The sequence below is a fragment of the Desmodus rotundus genome, chromosome 4, assembly GCF_022682495.2.
Source record: "Desmodus rotundus isolate HL8 chromosome 4, HLdesRot8A.1, whole genome shotgun sequence".
In the NCBI taxonomy this organism is placed as follows: Eukaryota; Metazoa; Chordata; class Mammalia; order Chiroptera; family Phyllostomidae; genus Desmodus; species Desmodus rotundus.
The window spans coordinates 74434366-74459153 of NC_071390.1; the positions used below are offsets into that span (position 1 = coordinate 74434366).

The following is a 24788-nucleotide window of genomic DNA, read 5'->3' on the forward strand; positions in this document are numbered from 1 at the left end:
ACTTAGTTGTATTTTTTCTGGAGCTTTGAAGTGTTCTGTCATTTGGGCCATTTTTTTTTTTGTCTTGGCGCCTCTGTTACTTTAAGGGGCGGAGCCTTAGGTGTTCACCGGGGCGGGGTAATGCTGGTCGCAGCACTGTGACGCTGTACGTGGGGGAGGGGCCAAGTGGGAGCAATGGCGCCGACCCCACTCTGCTCCGGCTTTCAATCCCTCACTCCACTACCCACAATCAAACTGGGCCACTCTGGTGCTGGTTCCCGAGTAAGTGGGCCTGTGCACACTCTAGGCCCCTGTGGGTCTCTCCAACAACCTCTCCTGTGAGGCTGGGAGTCTCTCCTGCTGCCGCCCCAACCCCCACGGGCACTTTCAATCAGAGGTTTGAGGCTTTATTTCCCTGAGCTGGAGCCCTGGGTTACACGGTCTGCTTCGCTCCCTGCCGTTCGGCCGGTGTATCTGTGGGCGAATGTGGTGCCACGGGGTGCTACCCGCTGCTCTTCCTGCCCCGTTCTCCGCCACTCTGAGTCCGGCCCTCTCGGTTTATCTGTGCAAATGTGGGGCCGCAGGGTCCGCTAGTGCTCAGACTGCCTGCGCCATTTGTCCCACACTCCGCCAGTCTCAGTCCCGCCACAGCCACGCGAGTCCTCTCCACCTTGGTGCCCGTCTCCGCCCCTCCTACCAGTCTGGATGAATGGTTATTTTCTATTTTCTTGGTGTTGGTCCCCCTTGCTGTTCGATTCTCTGTCAGTTCTGGTTGTGCGAGGAGGCGCAGTGTGTCTACCTACGCCGCCATCTTGGTTCTCCCAGTTTTTTTTTTTTTTTAATTATTTTATTGGTGTTCAATCACAGTTGTCTGAATTTGCCCCCCACCACTCACCCCCAGCACAGCCATCCCCACCTTCCTACCTTCATTTCACCCCCCTTGATTTTGTCCATGTGCCCTTTATAGTTGTTCCTGAAAATTCTTCCCCCTCCCCACCATTACCCCCTCACATCTCCCCTCTGGTTACTGTAAGATTGTTCTTGATTTCAATGTCTCATAGATTATATTATCCTTGCTTGTTTGTTTTGGTGATTAGGTTCCAGTTAAAGGTGAGATCATATGGTATTTGTCCCTCTCTGCCTGGCTTATTTCACTTAGCATAATGCTCTCCATTTCCATCCATGCTGTTGCAAAGGTAGTAGCGCCCTCTTTCATTCTGCTGCATAGCATTCCATTGTGTAAATGTACCATGGTTTTTTTATCCATTCCTTTACTGATGGGCACTTAGGTTACTTCCAGCACTTGGATATGGTAAATTGTGCTGCTATGAACATTGGGGTGCATAGCTTCTTTTGAATTGGTATTTGAGGATTCTTAGGATATAATCCCAGCAGTGGAACTGGTGGGTCAAAAGACAGTTCCATTTTTAGTTTTCTGAGGGAATTCCATACTGTTTTCCACAGAGGCTGCACCAGTTTGCATCCCCACCAACAGTGCACTAGTATTCCCCTTTCTCCACATCCTCAACACTTGTTTGTTGATTTGCTTATGTTGGCCATTCTGACCCATGTGAAGTGATATCACATCGTGGTGTTAATTTGCATCTCTATGATGGCCGGTGATGCTGAGCATCTTCTCATATGTCTCAGGGCCCTCTATATGTCCTCCTTGGAGAAGTGTCTCTTCAAGTCTGTCCAGTGTCTGCCCATTCTTATACTGGGTGGTTTTTCTTCCTACAGTGGAGTTGTGTGAGTTCTTTATATATTCTGGATGTAATCCTTGTCCAAGGATTCATTTGCAAATTAGTTTTCCCAGATAGTTCATTCTGTTTTCATTTTAATGCTGTTTTCCTTAGCCATGCAGAAGCTTTTTATTTTGATGAGCTCCCATTTGTTTATTCTTTCCTTTATGTCCCTTGCTTTAGGGGACACATTTTTGAAAATATTGCTACATGGAATGTCTGAGATTTTCCTGCCGATGTTTTCCTCTAGGACTTTTTTGGTGTCACAACTTATGATTAAGTCTTTTATCCACCTCAAATTTATTTTTGTGTACAGTGTAAGTAGGTGATCAAGTTTCATTTTTTTGCATGTAGCTCTTCAGATGTCCCAACACCATTTGTTGAAGAGGCTATTTTTACTCCATTTTATGCTTATGTCCCCTTTGTCAATTAATTCACCATAGAGACTTGGGTTTGTTTCTAGGCTCTGTATTATGTTCCATTGGTCTATGTATCTGTTCTCATGCCAGTAACAGGCTGTTTTGAATACATTGGCTTTGTAACAGTTTGAAATCAGGATGTGATTACTCCTACTTTTTTCTTCTTTCCCAAAATTGCTGCAGCTATTCAGGGTCATTTATGGCTCTACATAATTTTTTAAATGTTTGTTCTATATCCAGAAGTATTTCATTGGAACTTTAATAGGGATTGCATTGAATCTATAAAATGCTTTGGGTAGTATGGCCATTTTGATGACGTTAATTCTTCCAATCCATGAGCATGGTACATGCTTCCATTTGTCTGTGTCTTCATTACTTTCTTACTTCAGTGTTGTGCAGTTTTCTCAGTAAAGGTCTTTCACCTCCTTTGTTAGGTTTATCCCCATGTACTTTATTTTTCTTGTTGCTATATCAAATGGGACTTTTTTCCTGATTTCTGCTTCTGATGTTTCATTGTCAGTGTATAAAAATACTTTTGATTTCTGAATATTGACTTTGTACCGTTGTGCCAAATTCACTTATTAGGTCTAGTAGTTTCTTGGTGGAATCTATAGGATTTTCTATGTACACTATCATGGCATCTGCAAACCATGACAGTTTCATTTCCTCCTTTCCAATTTGGATGCCCTTTATTTTTTTTTCTTGTTTGATTGCTGTGGCTAGGACTTCCAGTACTATGTTGAATAGGAGTGGTGAGAGAGGGCATCCTTGTCTTGTTCCTGATCTTAGTGGGAAAGCTGTAAGTTTTTGTCCATTGAGTCTTATGTTGGTTGTGTAGGTGTCTTATATATGGCCTTTATTAGTATTGAGGAATGCTCCCTCTAGTCCCACTTTGCTGAGTGTTTTTTTTTTTACCATAAATGGGTGCTGTACCTTATCAGGTCCTTTTGCACACATGTTGATATGATCAAGTGGTTTTTGTCTTTGCTGTCATTTATGTGGTTTATTATGTTTACTGACTTGCGAATATTGTACCATCCTTGCATCCCTGGGATGAATCCCACTTGATCATGGTATATGATATTGTTAATGTATTGCTGGATGCGGTTTGCCAGTACTTTGTTGAGGATTGTAGCATCTATGTTCATCAGCAATATTGGCCTGAAGTTTTCTTTCTTTGTTATGCCTTTATCTGGTTTTGGGATTAGGATGATGTTGGCTTCATATAAGAGTTTGGGAGTCTTCCATCTTCTTGAATCTTTGGAAATAATCTGTGGAGAATGGGGGTTAGCTCTCCCTTAAATGCTCTGTAGGATTCTCCTGTGAAACTGTCTGATCTGGGGCTTTTGGGTGTCGGGAGCGTTCTGATTACTGTTTCAATTTCATCAGGCGTTACTGGTCTGTTCAGGCTTTCTGCTTCTTCATTGTTTTGGAAGGTTACATTTTTCTGGAAGTTTGTCCATTTCATCTAGGTTTTCACATTTCTTGGCATGTAGTTCTTTGTAGTAATTTCTTACAATCCTTTGTATTTCTGTGCTATCAGTTGTAGTCTCTCCTCTTTCATTTCTGATTGTTTATTTGGGTCCTCTCTCTTTTTTTCTTGATGAGCCTGCTTAAGGGCTTGTCGATTTTGTTTATCTTTTCAAAGAACCAGTTGCTGGATTCGTTGATCCTTAGAATTGTGCTTTTAGTCCCTATGTCATTTAATTCTGCTCTGATCTTGGTCATTTCCTTCCTTCTACTTGCTCTGGGTTGTCTTTGTTGTTGTTCCTCGAGTTCTTGTAGGTGTAGGGTTAGGCTGTTTATTTGACATGGTTAGGTAGGCCTGTATCGCTATGAACTTCCCTCTCAGGACTGCCTTTGCTGGGTCCCATAGGTTTTGGATTGCTGTGAGTTCATTTTTGTTGGTTTCCAGGAACTTTTTGATTTCTTCCCTAATCTCATTCCTGACCCATTCATTGTTTAATAGCATGCTATTCAATCTCCATGTTTTTGAGTGTTTTGGGGTTTCTTTCCTTGAGATTTGTTTTTAGTTTCAGTCCCTTGTGGTCAGAGAAAGTGCTTGATATGATTTCAATTCTCTTGAACTTCTTGAGGCTTGTTTTGTGTCCTATCATGTGGTCTAGCTTTGAAAATGTCCCATGTGCATTTGAAAAGAATGTGTATTTTGCTTCTTTGGGATGAAAGACTCTCTCTATTTATATCAGTTAAGTCCATTTCATCTAGGGAATTGTTCAGTGCCACAATATCTTTGTTGATATTTTGTTTGCAAGATCGGTCCATCTTTGACAGTGGGGTGTTCAAATCCCCTACTTAATTGTGTTCCTGTCAATATCTTTCTTGAAGTCCTCCAAGATTTTCTTTATGTATTTGGGTGCACCTATGTTGGGTGCATATGTATTCACAATGTTTATGTCTTCCAGGTGGATTCTTCCTTTGATTATTCTGAAGTGCCCTTCTGGGTCTCTCTCTCTTTTTTTTTTTGATATATTTATTGATTATGCTGTTACAGTTGTCCCATTTACCCCCATTCACTCCAGTCCATCCTGCACACCACCTCCCTTCCACATTTCCCCCCCTATAGTTCATGTCCATGGGTCATACTTATAAGTTCTTTGGCTTCTCCATTTCCTACACTATTCTTACCCTCCCCCTGTCTATTTTCCACCTACCACTTATGCTATTTATTCTCTGTACCTTTCCCCACTCTCTCCCCCTCCCAATCTCCTATTGATGACCCTCCATGTGATCTCCATTTCTGTGATTCTGTTTCTGTTCCAGTTGTTTGCTTAGTTTGCTTTTGTTTTGGTTTTAGGTGTGGCTGTTTATAACTGTGAGTTTGCTGTCATTGTTACTGTTCATATTTTTTATCTTCTTTTTCTTAGTTAAGTCCCTTTAACATTTCATATGATAATGGCTTGGTGATGATGAACTCCTTTAACTTGACCTTATCTGAGAAGCACTTGATCTGCCCTTCCATTCTAAATGATAGCTTTGCTGGATACAGTAATCTTGGATGTAGGCCCTTGCCTTTCATGACTTGGAATACTTCTTGCCAGTCTCTTCTTGCCTGTAAGGTCTCTTTTGAGAAACCAGCTGACAGTCTTATGGGAACGCCTTTGTAGGTAACTGTGTCCTTTTCTCTTGCTGCTTCTAAGATTCTCTCCTTCTCTTTAATCTTGGGTAATGGAATTATGATGTGCCTTGGTGTGTTCCTCCTTGGGTCCAGCTTCTTTGGGACTCTCTGAGCTTCCTGGACTTCCTGGAAGTCTATTTCCTTTGCCAGACTGGGGAAGTTCTCCTTCATTATTTGTTCAAATAAGTTTTCAATTTGTTGTTCTTCCTCTTCTCCTTCTGGCACCCCTGTAATTTGGATGTTGGAACTTTTCAAGATATCCTGGAGGTTCCTAAGCCTCTCCTCATTTTTCCGAATTCTTGTTTCTTCATTCTTTTCTGGTTGGATGTTTCTTTCTTCCTTCTGGTTCGCACCGTTGACTTGAGTCCCAGTTTCCTTCCCATCACTATTGGTTCCCTGTACATTTTCCTTTGTTTCTCTTGGCATAGCCTTCATTTTTTCATCTAGTTTTCTAACAAATTCAACCAATTCTGTGAGCGTCTTGATAACCAGTGTTTTGAACTGTGTATCCGATAGGTTGGCTATCTCTTCCTCACTTAGTTGTATTTTTTCTGGAGCTTTGAAGTGTTCTGTCATTTGGGCCTTTTTTTTTTTTTTTTTTGGTCTTGGCAAGTCTGTTACTTAAAGGGGCGGAGCCTTAGGTGTTCCGGGGCGGGGCAGGGTAACCCTGGTTGCTGTGCTGGGGGAGGGGCCGAGAGGGAGCAATGGCGCCCATTCCACTCTCTGCCAGATTTCAGCCACTCCCTCCGCTACCCACAATCAAACTGGGCCCCTGTGGTGCTGATTCCCGAGTGTGTGGGCTTGTGCACACTCTAGGCCCCCGTGGGTCTGTCCAACGACCTCTCCTGTGAGGCTGGGAGTCTCTCCTGCTGCCGCCCCAACCCCCCCCCCCCACGGGCGCTTTCAATCAGAGGTCTGAGGCTTTATTACCCCGCACTGGAGCCCTGGGTTCCGCAGTCTGCTTCGCACCCCGCCGTTCATCCTGGTTTATCTGTGCGCGAGTGTGGGGCTGCGGGGTGCTACCCGCTGCTCCGCCTGCCCCGTTCTCTGCCACACTAAGTCCAGCCCTCTCGGTTTATCTGTGTGCAAATGTGGGGCCGCAGGGTCTGCTAGTGGTCAGACTGCCTGCCCCTTTCGTCCCCCACACACTCCGCCAGTCTCAGTCCCGCCACGGCCACGCGAGTCCTCTCCACCCTGGCTGCCCATCTCCGCCCCTCCTACCTGTCTGGATGTATGTTTCTATTTTATCTACTTGGTGTCGGACTTCCTTGCCGTTCGATTTTCTGTCAGTTCTGGTTGTGCGAGGAGGCGCAGTGTGTCTACCTATGCCGCCATGTTGGTTCTCTCATGGGTCTGTCTTTATGGCCCTTCTTTTTAAGTCTCTTTTGTCCAATATGAGTATTGCTACCCCTGCTTTTTTTTTTCCTGTCCATTTGCTTGGAAAATTTGTTTCCAGCCCTTCACTCTCAGACTGAGTAGGTCTTTTGTCCTGAGGTGGGTCTCTGGTAGGCAGCATATGTGTGGGTCATGCTTTCTTATCCATGTAGCTGTTCTATGTCTTTTGATTGGAGCATTTAATCCTTTTACATTTAAGATTATGTTTGATAGGTATTTATTCATTGCCGATTCTTTGTACATGTGTTCTTCCCTCTTTCTCTTTTCCTTCCTTTCCTTACAGCAGCCCCTTTAGCATCTCCTGCAGAGCTGGTTTGGTGGAGGTATATTCTTTTAGACTTCTTTTGTCTGGGAAGCTCCTTATTTGGCCTTCTATCTTGATGGAGAGCCTTGCTAGGTAAAGTAGCCTTGGTTGCAGGCCTCTGGTTCTCATTACTTGGAATATGTTTTGCCATTCTCTTCTGGCTTGGAGCGTTTCCATTGAGAAGTCAGTTGCTAACCTTATCGGGGCTCCCTTGTATACTTCCTGTTTCTCCCTTGCTGCCTTTAAGATTCTTTCTTTTCTTGGAATTTGCCATTTTAATTATGATGTTTCTTGCAGTGGGCCTCTTTGGGATCCTCTTGATCGGGATTCTCTGTGTTTCCTGGATTTGTGTGACTTTTTCTCTCCTCAGATTTGGGAAATTTTCCATTGTTACTTTTTCAAACAGGTTTTCTATCCCTTGCTCTTCCTCTTCTCCTTCTGGTATCCCTATTATACAGATATTATTACATTTCATGCTGTCCTGCATTTCCCTTAACCCCACTTCATTCTTTCTGAGCCTCTTTTCCTTTTCTTGCTCATTCCAGGTATTTTTTTCTACGTTGTCCTCTAGCTCGCTGATCTGATCCTCTGCCTCATCGAGCCTGCTTTTGATCCCTTCTACTGTGTTCTTCTGTTCAGAAATTGTATTCTTCATTTCCTCTTGACCCTTGTTGATAGTTTCTATTTCCTTTTTCATGTTGATACAGTTTGCAGTGAGTTCATTGTAGTTTCCCTGTACTTTTTGGTAATCTGTGTGAGCTCATGAAGCTTCTTTATAACCAATTCCTTTGACTCATTATCTGATAGGTGACTTGCCTCTTTTTCATTTAGCATTGTTTCTGAGACTTCCTCCTTTCCTTTCATTTGGGGATTTTTTGTCTTCCCATTGTTTGAGAGGCTCTTCCTGTTAGCCTCTTCTTCTTAAGCTGCTCTGTTCTGACCCCCTGGGTTTTTGATGTAAACTTCTGTGATAGAATACCTGTGAGATTTAGTGGTATAGTCTCCTTGATCTCCCGATCTTACTGATCTTGGGCTGTGGTTTCTGTGGGCTCTGTGTATGTCTTTGGTTTTTGGTTGTTGTTGGGTCTTTCTTTGGTGGGTCCTTCCCACCAGGGGGTTATCTGAGGGTCAGTCTGTCCACCACGTCTTGTCTTCTGTTGTGCAGGTGTGGGCAGGTTGTGTTGGAGCTGGTTCTTTCGTGTTTACAAGGTTTTGAGGCTTTTCTCTTGCTCTTGTTCAGTTGTTTGTTCTCACTATTTAGTTGTATCTCCAGATAGGTCCTGGGTTGAGTTAGTGTGACTTTCACTCCCTCCTTCACCTTCTTCTGTTCTTAGCTGTTGGTGTTTCCTTTGTTGGTGGGTTTCCTCTTCCAGGAGCTATCCTGGTGTTCCCGGCTTCTACCCACTCTTTTTATGGTATGCCTCCTCCGGGCTATCTGTGTGCACGCAGAGCCTTCCTTGATTCGCATTCTCCTGGTGCCTGTGGTGTCAGTTACCTGTGAGATGAGGTGCGTACACTCCCAGGTTGATACCGCAGTCCCTAGGGTTGGGCATACTCCCCGGTAACTGACACACTACTCGGTTGGTGTCTGTGGTCTCAGTTCCCCTGAGATGTGGTGGGGACACTCTCTGCTAGGTGCGCACACTCCCAGGTCATGTGCACAGTCCCTGGAGGGGTGGCAGGGTGGAGAGCAGCCTGGAGCTGTTTCTGCAGGAGAATTCCCCAAAGCACCCCTGAGGGTCTTTCTGAGGAAATCCTCTTGCTCAATTCTGCCGCTCCATACAAGGGCGGGCCTGTCCTCTCACACAGCCCACCTCTCCAGCTAGACAGGGTACTGTCTCAGTCAGGGTTGCACACGGCCCAACTCTCAACTCTCCGCAGCCCGTGCCCACAGTCTGTGGGTTTACCACTTCGTCCTTATTCCTCCCCCTGCAACTTCAAGCAACCAGGTCTCAGACTGTTGCTGAGGCCTTGTTTGGCAGGGGAGCTGTTAACCCAGTTCTCTCCTAGGAGTCCTGCGGCAGGCCCAGCAGGGGCAGGCCTGGGGCTGCAGCCACCTTGGTCCCCGGGATCTTTTTGTCCTGAAGCAATCCCCTTACCTTCTGTTTTATCAGTGTCTTCGGTACTTTTTGGTCTCCTATCTTCATAAACGCTGGGCTGCTTTTGGCTGTTTGCTTTGTCCCTCAGTAGATTGGGTAGGTGTTTCACCCAGGTGGAGAGGGAAGTTCACTCTGCTCCCACCTATCTTGCTGCCATCTTCCCTCAGCCTCAAGCATTTATCTTATTTTTCATCTGTAAGCTATACCACCAAGTAGCCAAATAGTGGATGAGGGCAAGTTTCTCTACTGCAGATAACAATTAAAAAATGATAGTATTGGAATACTGCCATTCTTTAACCTTTAATAAATTGATGAATTAGGATTTCTAGAATAATGGCGGCTAAATCCAATGAGACTAGACATTACGTGCCACCCAATGGAAAACCACCACCACCTATAAGATAATACTAGACACCCCCAACGAAATCAAACAAAAATATTAATCTGATTAAATCTGTGAATCCAGAGACATACAGGAAACATCATAAGGGCAAAGTATGTTGCATGATATCAAAGGAATGCACTCAGGAAAATCTGGGAAACACTGTAGAACTAACCTTGTTCTCTCTCTTCAAAGATTAATTGCAGGGGAAAAAGTGAAAAATAGACAGAGGGAACTCTATCATAATACACAGATTTTAATTGGATCACGATTCAAACAAATTGTTTACAAAAACTGAAATTTTGTTTAGGAAATTACTTATGAATAAAAGCATATGACACCTGACATCGCTTCAAAATAATATGGAGGTGTGTGCACAAGAATGAGTTATAAGGGAAACCAGATTGGTTATGACCTGATAATTGTTCAAATTGAGTGACAGGTACTTGGAACTTCATTATTTATTGTCTGCTTTCATGTATGAATAAAAATTTCCATAATAAATAATTTTAGAAGATAAAAAACAAACAAAAAAAACAACCATCGCTAGAATTTATGAAGTCATTCTTTAAGTTTTCTCCAGCTAGACCTGAATGATCTGAAAGTACTGAAAATCAAACTTTAACACTTAATAAATCAGGGTTAGATGAGAAAAGAACAGGTAAATTATACTAAAGTGAAGTAACATAGAGAGACTGATAATTCATTTCTAGGTCTCAATCCTCCAGCCTACATATTTAATACCAATTGTCCAAAGAATATGTAATACATTAGGAAACAAAGTATATATGAATATGACATATTAGTCACTATTCTGTCAAGACAAAAGGCCACTGAGTATAAAAATCAACCTAATACTTTATCAAGTAAGTTTTTAAAAAGTCATTACATTTAAAAAAAATTTTTCCTCTTTATTTGAACAGAAGACACATTTACAGCATGCAGGTTAAAGTAAAACTTAAAATTATATGTTGTCTTTCCAAACCAATTATCTCTGAATGTATCTCCAAACACTGAAAATAAATCAACATATTCTACAGGTAGACTCATATTCTTGTATCAACTCATGTCAAACTGAGTTATGCACACTAGTTTTCTTAAGTTAGGGAAATAATTTAATTGATCACCATGAATAAATATTAATATTACTGCGTTTATCTTCTGAACCATTTATCAATACCATTCAGAGAAACATTGATATATTCAGTAAAAAAAAAAAAAAGATACTGCAAATTAAAAATGTGTCAATGTTCTAGATGATCAGAAATTTTCATTTGTAAGAGTTAATGCTGTTTAATAACCTATAGCAAAAAGAGCAGTTCACTTAAAACAAATTTATGAAATTCTCTGTATACTTTATGAAAGTTTGAAATTATAAATAGAAAAAAAATTGAGATATTTTAAAAAACCTAACATTGTATACATACTGAACCACATGCTACTTACAATTCATTGTTACACAGCACTAATACCCGTGATACGTCTAACAAGAAACTACCATATTCAGACATGAGGGAAAAAAAATTCTGCTTCATTTATGGATATTGCCAAAGAAGCTAGTTTGCATTTAAAAGCAAAATATAAATGTCTATGTGTATGCAGCCAAACATTTTTCATTTTAGATAAGTACCATCGTAAATAATAAGCTGTAGTACTTTTGCTGCACCAAGGTTTCATCTAAATTTTTGGAACCTTTATTTTGATCAATCCTGAAGGCAACACAATCATTTCAAAGGCTGTAGACTTCAACAGCAAAGATTTTTGACTGGTAAAAAAATAAGTTTATCTTTTAAATCAAAAATTATATAAAAGTGGAAATTACAATAGTTAAGGAAATAGAAAAATAAGCCAATTATAATCTGAGTCTTCTGACGATGGCTCCAAATTTATTACAAATATCTGTGTATAAAACTTCTTCAAAAAGTTAATTCTGCCAGTCAGATTCTAACACAGAACTTTTGAAGTTTTTCTACTAACTGAACACCCTTTTATCTCCATTCTCTGCAAAAGTTCTGACATGGTTGCAGTCACCACCCCATTGACGAAGCATACTGAAATCTCCTCCCCTATTACTTTTATAGTTTTGTAAAACTGTTCACTTAGTTTAATCAGCTGAGGAAAGAAGAGGCAAAAACAGGTACACTAACTACTAACTATAAAATTAAAGGTTATAACCAACAAAATAACTTATTTGAGGATTATCAGTAACTTGCAAACAATTAACTATTTCTAGGCAAAACAATAAATTAGCGTACGAATTAGTGTAGCAGGTTAAAAATACCTCAAGGATTTTATACCAAATTTTACCTACATATATATAAATTCACCATACATTTGTCCAGTTCTTCCACTTTTTTTTATTTCCATAGGCTATAAATTTAGATCAACTAATACAGTACTAACAATATAAAATTATGTTTAATCCTGTAATATTTTAATTCATTTCACTATATTAAATAGACAAACTGTGTTCATTTCTTATAATAATTAGCAGGTTCACCAGAATGAAGCGGAGTATTTTCATTCCACCAAGCTATGTTGATTATAGAAGCGAGAAAAATGGAAGTCCAATTCCTTTCCAAATTCTTAATCTGAGATTTGTTTTTGATACTGTTAAATACATCTATTCAAGAAAATTGAGCAATAGGCATTTCATAAGGTAACAATTAAGTAGCTGTGCTCAATCTCAAGTGCCTACTTAAGCAGTTTTAAGGTTTCAGTGCTCAAATAGTAGTTTTCAGAAGCAAATAATAAAGATATAAATGATTTTGACTCTGAAGTCATTTCAAGGGATTTTAAAGTACAGTACTGACCTGATATATTTTGTGAGCATGTAGTGTGTAAGTGGTAAAATTTAAGACATATAACCTAAATGTTTCATTTCCTCTAAAGTAAGGAAGACACACTTTAATAAGAAAAATAAGAAGCAGTAGTAGCTACGTAATTTGAGATTAAAAAATAAACACACACAAACAAACAAGTACAAAAAACACAATCCTATATTGTACAGTTAGCTTGGCACAATGAAGACTAAATTTAAGACACAAAGGACAAACTGTGTAATAAATAGGACCACAGTTGTAAACTCATTTTCCTCTCCTATGACACCAAAATTGCACTCTAGTTGTGTTGGGAAGCAGCAGAATTTATAAGAAAGTGGGTAGGAAACAGCTGAACAGGCCAGATATAATTTATAGATTTAAAAAAGTTGTAGTTCTATAATTCCCGGGGGTAAAGGTTAGTCATTGAATGACTGCTTGATATTATATCCTCTTCACACTTTAATTACTGTCAGCATCTGAAAATGGGAGAATGCATAGAGAGAATATTTTTAATTTGCATAAAAACCTGTGTTTGAGATAATCATGAAAGGAACAAAGTAAATAAAATACACCAATATTTTAAAAACATTTTGTCCAACAGCTTTGGACTATTTCTGCTAAAATTAATTACACTGTCAACATTAAATGATTTTATTTTTTTCTCCTTTAATTTACCTCCTAAGTAGAGCTATTTATGAGTAGTACAATGTTTAAGAAGAGGTCAGTCCTTCACTTGTTTTTATTCTTCCCAAGAGAGCCTATAAAAGTAAGCTGATGTATGAATTATATATTTTTTAAAGATTTTATTTATTTTTAGAGAGGAAAAGGTCAATGTGCGGTGGCCTCTCGATTGCCCTCAACTGGGGAGACCAGACCGGCAACCCAGGCATGTGCCCTGACTGGGAATTGAACCTGAGACACTTTGGTTCTCAGGCTGGCACTCAACCTGCTAAGCCGCACCAGCCAAGGCCCATGTATGAATTATATTTTTTTAAAAAATAAGATGGAAAGCAGTAGACACTGTCGGTAACATTCTTAAAGCTAAGGACCATTAACCAGCAATGTTATAATACATGGTAGCTATAAAAAAAAAAAGAGAGGAGGAAAAAGAGCGGGAGGGATAGGGATACATAAGAGATATATGAGAGATACATAAGAGATATATATGGTAGGAAACTGACAGGAAAATAAGCAATTAATAAGTAATTTTAGTAGTTGTTACCTGGAAGATTCCTTGTATTAAACTACTTACCTATGTGTTTAGAAAAACTCAACTTTCAAAGTACTATATGTTGCCGTGTACGATGTGCCCAGATTTTTGAGGGAAAAATCAGGATGCACATTATACATGGGTAGTACCTGAAATACTTAATATCTGGTTCTTGTGTTTTGTAATTATTTGTTATATAAAATTTTGTATACCATAATATATTCAAAAATAAATGCTAAAATTACTTTATAATACAAAAAGGAAGTATCTAAATATAAGTTAAAAAACTGAATTAAAAAATTAAAACGATTAATTTTTTAATCCGCATTTTTTCCCTGTAAGTTTGGGTCAAAACTGTGGGCATGCATTATACATGGGAGCACATTTCACATGGCAAAATACAGTATTATATAAGCTAGAAGACCAGCCATGTATAGCTGGGTACTAAAGGTATCAGTATTACTAATATATTGCCATTGTTCCCAAGAATAAACCCAGTGTTTTAGAATGTTTTTCTTGATAATTAAAAGATGAATTTCAAAATTTCTCTACAAAGCTTTAAATTTTTCAGTAATTTATCACTTAAGTAGATCATATGCTCCTCAATGATGGTTTAAGACTGAGTAAGAGTTAAAAAAAATAGCAACTACTGTCTATGGACCAGCAATGAGACAAACCTGTAAATTTTATATGTGTGTAATTACTTCAGGTCTTGAAAACCTAGGTTAGCAAGGTTAGCTATCTCCCTTAAGGGCTAAACTGCTGTATTACACTAGCATTCTACTTTTTTTTTTAAGCAGCATTCCACTTTTAAGCTAAAACCCAACTGTATTTAACCAAGGCCATGGTGTATCTTCTCTACAAATGAGATATAAATTCAAAGTTTAATCTGAGCACAGTATCCAAAAAAGGTAAGTTCTCATCTATATTTATGTTTTAAAAAGCCACTTGCTCATGCAGCAAAGGACCTGCTCTGTACTAGGTAAAGGAACTTAACCCTTGTTTATATCAATCAGCCAGTGTTAAAATCGGTTTCATCGTTTTTTGCTTAAAGTCACAGAACCTATTGATGTTGTTTAGTGAGAACTTACTGTATTTCAAAGGGGGAAAACAGAGACCATCCCTAACTGGCAGGAAAACTGGCTATGTTGTATCTACTAATATAACACAGTATCAAGCACATATTACCTACCACGTAGTCTTTTTAAAAATGTTTGTGCCGAGCCCTGGCCAGTGTGGCTCAGTGGACTGAATGATAGCCTGTGAACTGAGGGTTGCCATTCCTGGTCAGGGCACATGCCTCGGTTGTGGGCCAGGTCCCCAGTGGGGGGTGTATAAGAGGCAACACACACTGATGTTTCTTTCCCTCTCTTTCAAAATAAGTAAATAAAATCTTTTTTAAAAATGCACTGAATCTAATAAATGTTTTCAATATATAGGGAATAGAGGAACAAAGCAATTACATATAGAAACAATCAAACACATCCAGAAGGTGGCATATGCCAAAAATAACCAGCCTATTCTCTTCAGTATATCAATGTTAACGAAAAGCGGGTAATTCTAGATTAAGAGAGACTTAAGGGACATAATCAAATATAAACAGTAGCCCTAAATTTTACCTTGGTTTAAGCCAGCGATTTTTAACAAGTGTGCTGTAAGGATTTTTAAAATGTGCAATACTGGACTATTTAGTCAGGGGCACTGACCTCTTTCCCCTTAGACTGTCAAATAAAAAATGACAACAGCCAACAAAATAATAGCTGTCTGGTGTGAATGAATCAAAATTTACCTATTATTTTTGTGAGATTGACAAAAAGTATAGTTTTTGGTATGCTGCAGAATTTTAGTAATTAGTTTATGTGTGCCATGAGATTTAAAAAGTTGAAAATTGCTGCTTTACAGAATTCAGTGCTAAAGAACTTTAAAAACAGCGAAATCTGAATATAGATTGGTATTAGATAATATTAAAAATGTTTTCAGTTGTTTAACAGTATTTTGTTGATAATGTTTCTGTGACTATAAAGAAAAATGTTGTATGTTTTAGAAAATACATTCAACAAGTTATGAATGTGTAATTTATTTTTACGCTAAAGAATTTTAAAAGGAGTCAAAATGAGAAAAAAATTATTTAAAAAAGTAATGCTGAAATTCATGAAAGTCAGGATTTGAACTGAGAACGTCACAGTCTGTGCTCTTTTTACTTTATCACTATCTTTGAAATCCTATTCTATATAGACAAAAAATATTAATTTGTTTGTAATGCTAATCCTCCAGAATATGGCTTAATTCTCCATTCAAATTGGGAGGCAATACTATGCAAAATATCAAAGTAAAAGCAAAGATTAAAATAGACTGACTTTAGTATGTGCCAGAAACAAGTTAAGCATCATTATTATCTAGCATTTTTAGTTTCCAAAACACCTACACATCTGGGACTTCCTAAAGAATTAAAATCTGAGCTCCTGCCACATGATGAAATATTAGGCAGCTACTTAATTAATGTATCAAGTTGCAGAAAAAAATTTTCAGAATACACTATTAAGATAAAGAAGCAGGCTACAAAGTAACATATAGAGAAAAGGAGTAGTATGTGACTAGAATATTTATCAATAATTTAAAACTTATATAAATATAGCTCCTTTTTTTTAAAGATTTTATTTATTTATTTTTAGAGAGGGGATAGGAGGGAGAAAAGGGAGAGAGAGAGAAACATCAATGTGTGGTTGCCCCTTGAGTGTGCCGCACTGGGGACCTGGCTGCAACCCAGGCACGTGCCCTGACTGGGAATTGAACCGCCAACCTTTGGTTCACAGACCAGCAGTCAATCCCCTGAGACACACCAGCCAGTGCTAAATAAAGGTCTTCTATACACACACAATATATTGGGTGGTTTTTCTAGATGATATTTATCTTCTACTTTGTAATAATTTTTAATCCTCTATAAGGAACAGATATTAATAACTATAAGAACTCATATATCTGTTAGAAAAAATTCACTCCCAATAGGTAACTTGAAAAGGACACAGAAATAACTCATAAAAAAGAAAATAAGTGGGCCGATAAATACATGAAAAAAAATCCAACTTCATTAATAAAGCAATGAAATGCTTATGTTGGCCTATTACATCAGTAGCTTAAAAACTATTAATACTCAATGTTGGCAAAGATTCAACAAAATGGACAGTATCCTTGGCTAATAGGCAGTTTGGTGCAATCTTTAAAGAGCCTTAAAAATGTCCACATTTTCTTATAATTCCACTTTGGGGATCTTCAAAAATAATCTAAAAGGGTGTAAAAAGATTTTTCATACTTCAAATTTCATGTAAGAAACTTCAATTTTGAAAATTTCAAGTATGGAAAAAATTAACATACTATTTACATGTCCTGTAAAAGGGAATATAGTTATAAACCATACATAGTGTATCTACTAGACAGAATAGAAGTATCTTTTTTTAAATGACCCAGTGTTTGCTTTAGCTGGTATGGCTCAGTGGATTAAGCACTGGATTGTTCCTGGTCAGGGCACATGCCTGGGTTTTGGGCTAGGCAGATGACTCATGTTTCTCTCACACATCAATGGTCCTGTACTTCTCTTTCACCCTCCTTTCTCCTCTCTCTAAAAATAAATAAATAAAAATCTAAAAATAAAAAAATGACCCTATGTTAGGTTAACAACACAAATTTGAATATATAGTATTGCATATATCTATGTGAATTATGAAGACTAGAAGAAATTGTGCCAAGTTACTTTTAAAATTACATACATTAAAAATATCAAGACACTAATGTAAGAATCCAAAAATGTGGTTTAACAACCAATGGTTGAACATTTCCATTTATAGCTATAATTCTAAAGCCAGATATAAACTACAAACCTGTAGTTAATGTGTTAACGCTTACACCTGTTTGCCTCCTCCACCTCGTACTGCCACTGGCTGGCTGTTCTGAATAAATGCACCTCCTCCACGAATTGCACTTGGATGAGTTGGAGAAGCTGCTGGATGTTGCCCAGGACGAATAGGTTTAGCTAATACAAAAACCAAAAACTGGTTTTAGAATAAATCTTAACATATGACTGTAACAACTTTTTAGGTCTCTTCTCTTTATTTACAACAAATTCTTAAGGGTTTTTTTCTGTGCCTTTTTGTTGCTCATTAGATTCCTCTCTTTTCTTATATACTTTTTTCTCTAGCCTCTGAGACACTTTACTCCTACCTCAATCATTATTCTGGAGCATGAAATATTGCTGATACTATTAGCAAATTCTTTTTGTTTTAATAACATTGCTCAGTACAGTTTATCTCCTACCCCTGACCATTCTTGCTTGTCTAGTTCTTATCTTCTTGTCCTGTTAATGTGGCTATTCCTCAACTTTGTGCTGCTCTTCCAACAATGACACTCTTTGGCAAGTTAGAAAATAAAAACAGACAAATACCACATTACAACACAGAATTAAATGAATCAGATTATGTTTTCAAGTAAATGAAAATATTCCAACCAAATGAGGTTTAATTGTTTTCATGTGGATTACTAACCAATTTGTGCAGAATGTCCTCTTCTGGCCATATTCTTTGACCTGACTGCTTCCTTTATACGATCTACTTCTTGCTGATAGCGTTTGCGATCACGAGATGCATTTTCTTTGGCTTCTTTCAGAGCTGACTCCAGAGCTTTCACTCTCTCAGCTGTGGCTCTCAGCCGCTTTTCCAACTTAGGAAGTTCACAGCGAAGATCTGCATTATCACGTACCAACTAAAAATACATAAAGAAAATTAGGATTCTAGCTTTAACAAGATGACTTGGGAAAGTATGCACAGTTCATAATTCCTCTTTAGAAAAGAACTACATTTTATATTAAGGTTTGCCAATTAGCTAATTTAATTTAGGCAACCTCAAGCAAGACATACATATGTACCCATATACATATATTTCTCACAAATATACAATTTCATTTAGATTTTTTGGGGGGAGAGGGCTGTTCTTTCCCGCTACTAGGTAATGACAGTAAGTTGAAACACAGTACTAGGTCCCTTAGTAAGATACTAATCTGATGGAAATGAATATCCTTTCAGACCCACAAATACACATACGTTTGGCAGGGTCCTTAATAACAGTGTTGAAAGCAGAAAGGGCTAAAATTTCTTTAACCTTACTCTAGTGCAAACATCTGGTGTAAACATCAGGTTTACAATAACAAAGATACACAATTTAGTGCACTAAAAGTATTTTTGTAATTAAATCATTTATCAAGCCATTAATTAAAAGACATGGTACTTTTTACCATGCATTACCAAAAGCATTACTTTTTAAAAAATATGAACTGCCTCACATTATTATGTTTCATGCTAAGGGCATTAAATGTAAAAGAACAAGAAAACTGCAAAGACTTATCTACCAGAGAATTTTAAATCACCATGAATCAATTAAGAAAGCTGACAGACCTAGAATACCAGAAAGGATTCCACTGGCCTCTTTTGATAAAAGTGTTGTTAAAAATATTAACTTCCCTAAAAATTGCTAGTGGTTTCTTTATATAAGTATTTGAAAAATAATGGAGTAGCTTAGGGTATATAAATTCAAAAAATTGCCACTCCCCATTCTTTTAAAATTCTTACAATGTTCAGGGTATCACAAAATATATCCTTTATTACCTGCTTGTGCACTTTAGTGAGTTGTTCAAGATTATTTTCAAGGAAGGAGATTTTTTGCTTCTGAGCAGCACTGCCTCCAGTGTCATCAGAATCGATTTCTGCACTCTAAAGAAAAAAAGGTCAATGAATAGCATGAACAAATTTAAAGATCAAAAATACCCTAATCTTAACTACACAAAAACTGTTAGGACAATATAAAATTATTTCACTTATGCATGCAAATAATTACACACTGTAGGCAGCATTTATACAAATACCCATACCTCAGTATAGTTTTATTACCTTTTTAACTCTGGTGGCCAGGTCCTGAACAAAGAGCTTCCGCAGGTTGTGTAAAGTCTGAAGTTCTTTTGCCTTGAATTAAGAACAGCAGTATTTTTGGAATTCAGACTTCAAGTTTAGTATGACCAAAGGGGAAAAACCGATTAAACATTCCACATCGTAATTTATTTTCAAGTTTATCTTACCACTGTCTCTTCCAAACCCTTCAAGTCCTGTCTTGCTTGTTCTCGTCTATCTTGCATAACCCTAAACAGAGGAAGAACAGACATATACATTTTCAACTATGAGTCCATAAAATTCTAGTTTTACTTAGCATAGAAGCTGAAGCACATATTTATCTGAATTAATTCCTAAATTCAAATAAATGAAAGATACTTATTTTAAAAATACTCTCAATTATGTCTTTCAAAGAAATTTTTATAATGCCTTACAATTCCTTCTATATCCATTATTAGAAGAAAGCGATAAAATGTTGCAGTATCTAAATAAGGAGTGGTTCTTATTTATATTTTAGAATATGTCACATATAGCATACTGCTTTTATCCAAAATCTGATTAACTGGTTCTTACAGAGATTATAAATTATCGAAAATTAAAAGTCTACATATTTTACTTAAAATTGTTCTATATGAATGATGGCAGATACCAAACCAATGAAGAGGGTTTAAGAAAAACACTCTTTACCCTACAGAAAGTATCCACTGGATATATCTGCTAGTAATGCCTATAATCCTTTAATTTAGTTTTAATTTTAAACTTGAATTTAAAACATTTACTCACGTAAGTTCATGTAGTTTTCTGCTCTTTTCCTGATCAGTAGCTTTCAACTTCTCATGTTCTACTCTCAGACGTTCCTGCTCTAACATCATTTTCTGGTTTTGACTGATAAAAGAAAAAACCAAACAAACCCCACAACATCAACACGAACATTTTCTGATTGTTGTCATTAAGACTTTTCGAACTCTTAAATTCTACAACCTCACCATTTAAACAACCAGGGCCTCCTATGATCCTGGCCCACTGCAGGGGGAGTAACAGGACTTGGCTACGTTCAACTGTACAATATTTTTCCCATTTTGGTTTGAAATCATGATTTTAGTTTTCTGTATCTTTCATCTCCCCCAATCCTTGTCCCTAAATCCATTAGGTTCATTAATAAGATCTACACCTCAAACTTTGTCTTCATTTTTTTCTTATGGCTCCTCTGGTTCCTACTCATATCATGATTTAGGTGCAGACCTCCAATTTCTATCAATTCAACGCTATTTATCCATATGGTTATGAAAGTGGGAAAATGTCTTCTTGATAAATAACGAAGATAAGTTTTTTATATTAACATTTTTATTTCTGAAATAATAGCCTATTAAACCCCTATTATGGGTGTTTTACAAACTGTTTTTCTTTTCTTTTTTAAAGATTTTATTTATTTTTAGAGAGAGGGGAAGGGAGAAAGAGAGGGAGAGAAGCATCAATGTGTGGTTACCTTTGGCATGCCCCCCACTGGGGACCTGGCCTGCTACCTAGGCATGTGTCCTGACTGGGAATTGAACTGGCGACCCTTTGGTTCACAGGCCTGTGCTCAATCCACTGAGCACACTAGCCAGGGCTGTTTTTCTTGTTCTTTTATTAACTTCTCACATGAACCCTACAAGGTAGATATTTTTATTCATAGTTTACATATGGCCATGAGTCTAAAAGACCTTGTACACAGTTAATTGGTGGGTAAGTAGTCAAATTAGGATTTTATCTCAGGCCTGCTTATACCCACAGCTTTATTTTCTTCCACATGATGCTCTGACTCTCACTGAAACCAAAATAGTTTTCTAGGAGTGATATTTTATGTAACTGATGGGTAATGCTCTCCTGTGTTGCCATCACTGTGCTTTGCTCAGTCACTACCTAGAGGTTCACAGAGAGCCTGCCCTGTGCATGCTATATGGCCCACATTACAGTCTAGTTCCAGAAGTGAATGTTGTTTTCACAGTGATTCAGGTAAAACTTGTTCTCATTTTCAGTTTAGGAAAATTGAGTGGTTATATAAATATATGAGTTATATATGATTAGTGATCTTAAATTTGGTATTGTAGTTATCTTCAGAGAGAAATCTGTTTCCATCAGTGCTGGTTTACAAAGACAACTTCTATTAAAAAAAAAAAAAAATTTAAAGCCCCAATTTCCAATAAAGTTTTTCTCAGTTAAGAATTTTTTTAAAAGGGAAGAAAATGATTTGTAGAAGACTGGTTTCTATTTGCAATAATAGCTAGTTGTTTTTTTTCCTTTTCCTGAATAGTTACATTAAAAAAAACCCAAAATATTTTCACCAGGGACTCAGAAGTTATAAATTAAAAAATTATTTTTTAATTCAAAAATTATAATTTCAATGAAAAATGCAGGTATATCTAATAAGACTATATTAATCTATCAGTAACCAATTATTTCCTTTTGTCTAAATAGTCAATCTTTCTGAGTTAGTTTTTAATATTTAAAAGAAAAAACAGTATACTTACTCTTGAAGATCAGTAATAAGTTTTTCTTTTGCCTCAACTTCATCTCTCAAGCTACTGATTTGTTTTTGATGAGTTTCTCTGTGGCTTTGGATCTGTTGTTCAACAGCTTGCTAAAATTTTTGGGGGAAAAGGATATTAAGTCAGACTAATAAAGATTAATAATGATGAATTAAAGCCATTACAATCCAATTACATCAAACTTGCCTTAACTTCATTTGCAGTCTGAACCTTATTTAAGTGTTCCTTTTCCATTTCATGCACTTTCTCTGTTTGGATAGGGAGAGAAAACAAGAGAGGACATAGACTTAAAGTTCTTCATAAACTCAGGTTTTATGAGGGATGTGTTTCTTAGCAGTTCTTGATTTTAATCTATCCAAATGCCACATGATAAATTTTGCTATTTATGTTAACGAAATATTGACTAAGTACATTTATAGCCTTCTGTTGAAATTATGGTTTCCTTTATTTTCTTTACCTAATCCCAGAACAAATGGGTTAGGGCATGGTAGGGAAACAAGACAGCTTTCTAAGTTCCTATGTCAAAATTGCATGAGTGCATAAACTTCATATATATACATAACTTCGTAAATTTGTGGGAAATTCACAAACTGGCTACTTCCATATTCAAACACAACTTTAAAGATGTTTGAAAGCTATACTACAACATATTTTTTGTTTACTATTCCAAATTATCCAGATCATCAGTGCAGATATAAGTTTAATACAATTAACTAAAGTAAGAACAAATTAACGTAGACACAACTTATAAACAATGAGAAGTTAATACCTTGTGCTCGAAGCTGGACTAGTTCTTCACTGAGGGAATCAACAGATTCTTCCAGCTGCCTTTTCTTTTGTTCCACATTTTGAAGGTATTCAGTCAATGACTTAATTTTGGCTTCATGCTTTTGGGGAAAATGTACTGATATGAAGTGGAAAAAACCTCACACACATTTTATTGTTACAAATATTTAAAAACAAGTAAGTTTTAGCAATGTATATAAACATATAAAATTCTTCAGGATACTAAATGTTCAGGGGCCAAATTTACATGAAAAAGAATATAATCAATGAAATGGTCACCTGTATAGCTTATAACACTTGTAAACAAAGGCAATGAAGGCCGAAAAAAAAAGAGATGTTCTTATTTTTTTCTCCACATGACATTACCCTCTTCCCTCTGTCTACAATTCCTATGTTAGTGAATAGCCTCCTCTATTCAGTTGCCAAAGTCAGAAAACTGGCCATGCAGTTTTATCCACCCAAGATTCTTCTAGGTTCTTCAACAGTCACATCAGTCACATCTTTCTAATAAATCTGGATACTTAACCAAGTTAATCATTCATTGTACTATAACCCAGTTAAATCATTCATTTTACTATAATGCAACTAGATTAGGAAAACTGATCAAATTAACTGTTTTATTTTGTTACTCAGAATAACCTATGGAAGTTCATTTTTCTTGTAACTCATACAATAAATAAAACTTACATGGCTACTCAGAAAATTAATAGAGTTTGTTTTGTTAATACATACTTGAGAGATACGAAGTTGGCATGCTGCTAACTCCTTTTCATTTTCTTCCATTTTTTTGTTGCTCTCAGTTTGTGTGCTTTCTAATTGTTTGCAGCGTTTTACCATTGTCTTCACTTCTGACTTCATTTTGCTAATGTAGAGCCTTGCAACAGTGAATTCTTCATCTATCATGCCAGTTCCCTCAGGCTGCTATGAGAAGTGAAATAAAATAGACAAAAATGTCCAGCGTGTGTTTATCCAATTAGATTCTAAAGTCTTAGAACAAAATTAAATATATTTTGATATTACTCAATATTCATGGAAAGTCTAGAGTTTTCCTTTTATTAAATATTGTTTTAATAAAGGGTAAGTAAAATACTTTCATTTTGGCCTTCGTTCCTTTCCTAACTTAACGCTAATACATGCCTACAAGGAAAAAAGAATGCACAACTAAAAAACAAACAAACAAAACCTGATGAATCTCTTTCAATATTTGAATTTCCCCTTCATAGGCCCTTTTCAGTAAATTTATTGTTAATCATGTGTAACTTCAGTTTAAAACTTAATAAATAAGCCCTTACTGGTGTAGCTCAGTGGATTGAGCACTGGCCTGCGAACCAAAGGGTCACTGGTTCGATTCCCAGTCAGGGCACATGCCTGGTTGCAGGCCAGTTCCCCAGTGGGGGGCGGGTGAGAGGCAACCACACACTGATGTTTTTCTTCCTCTCTTTCACCCTCCCTTCTCCTCTAAAAATAAATATATAAAATCTTAAAAAAAAACCCCAACCAAACAACAAAAAAAACAACAAATAAGTCCTGGCTGGGTAGCTCAATTGGCTGGAGCATCGTTTTGTACACCAAAAGTTGTGGGTTCAATTCCTGGTCAGGGTGCACACAGAAATCAACTGATTGATATTTTTCTCTCTAAGAATCAGTGAACATATCCTTGGGTGAGGATTAAAAAAATAAAACTTAACAAATAAGGATGTTTAGGTGGCACAAAAAGGATGACTTAAGCTCACCAAGGAGGAATTGTGGTCACTTTACATTCCATAACTTCCATGGGTTTCCCTATAAAACTCCAGTATAATACTCAATGTCAAAATTAAGTGGAGCTTGAGAAAGAAAACATAAAACTATCTTTTGTTTACAGATGACATGATTATTAAAGAAACTCCAGGAACTAATAAGCCATTATTGTAGTATTGCAGAATACAAGGTTAACATACAAAAAGTTAATCACTTTTCTATGTACTAGCTTATCTGAAATTGCCATTTATATTAGTACCAGGAAAAAAAGAGACACTTAAGTGTAAATGTAACATAGTATGTGTAAGATCTATGA

The 24788-nt window shown here is 37.2% G+C and overlaps 1 protein-coding gene across 1 annotated transcript in view; it reads right to left on the reverse strand.

Moving 5' to 3' along the window:
- Positions 1 to 9694: 9694 nt before the first annotated feature.
- The window catches only part of KIF5B (kinesin family member 5B), a 44868-nt gene continuing 29774 nt past the window's right edge, over positions 9695 to 24788 (reverse strand). Inside the window, exons 16-26 of the mRNA XM_024574748.4 lie at positions 23465 to 23653; positions 22716 to 22833; positions 22133 to 22194; positions 21929 to 22038; positions 20202 to 20303; positions 19607 to 19667; positions 19422 to 19493; positions 19140 to 19244; positions 18024 to 18240; positions 17364 to 17515; positions 9695 to 12754 (exon numbers count right to left, since the gene is read on the reverse strand). Coding sequence (XP_024430516.1) covers positions 17385 to 17515; positions 18024 to 18240; positions 19140 to 19244; positions 19422 to 19493; positions 19607 to 19667; positions 20202 to 20303; positions 21929 to 22038; positions 22133 to 22194; positions 22716 to 22833; positions 23465 to 23653 — 1167 coding nt within the window. The 3' untranslated portion in view covers positions 9695 to 12754; positions 17364 to 17384. The remainder of the gene's footprint in view (positions 12755 to 17363; positions 17516 to 18023; positions 18241 to 19139; positions 19245 to 19421; positions 19494 to 19606; positions 19668 to 20201; positions 20304 to 21928; positions 22039 to 22132; positions 22195 to 22715; positions 22834 to 23464; positions 23654 to 24788) is intronic.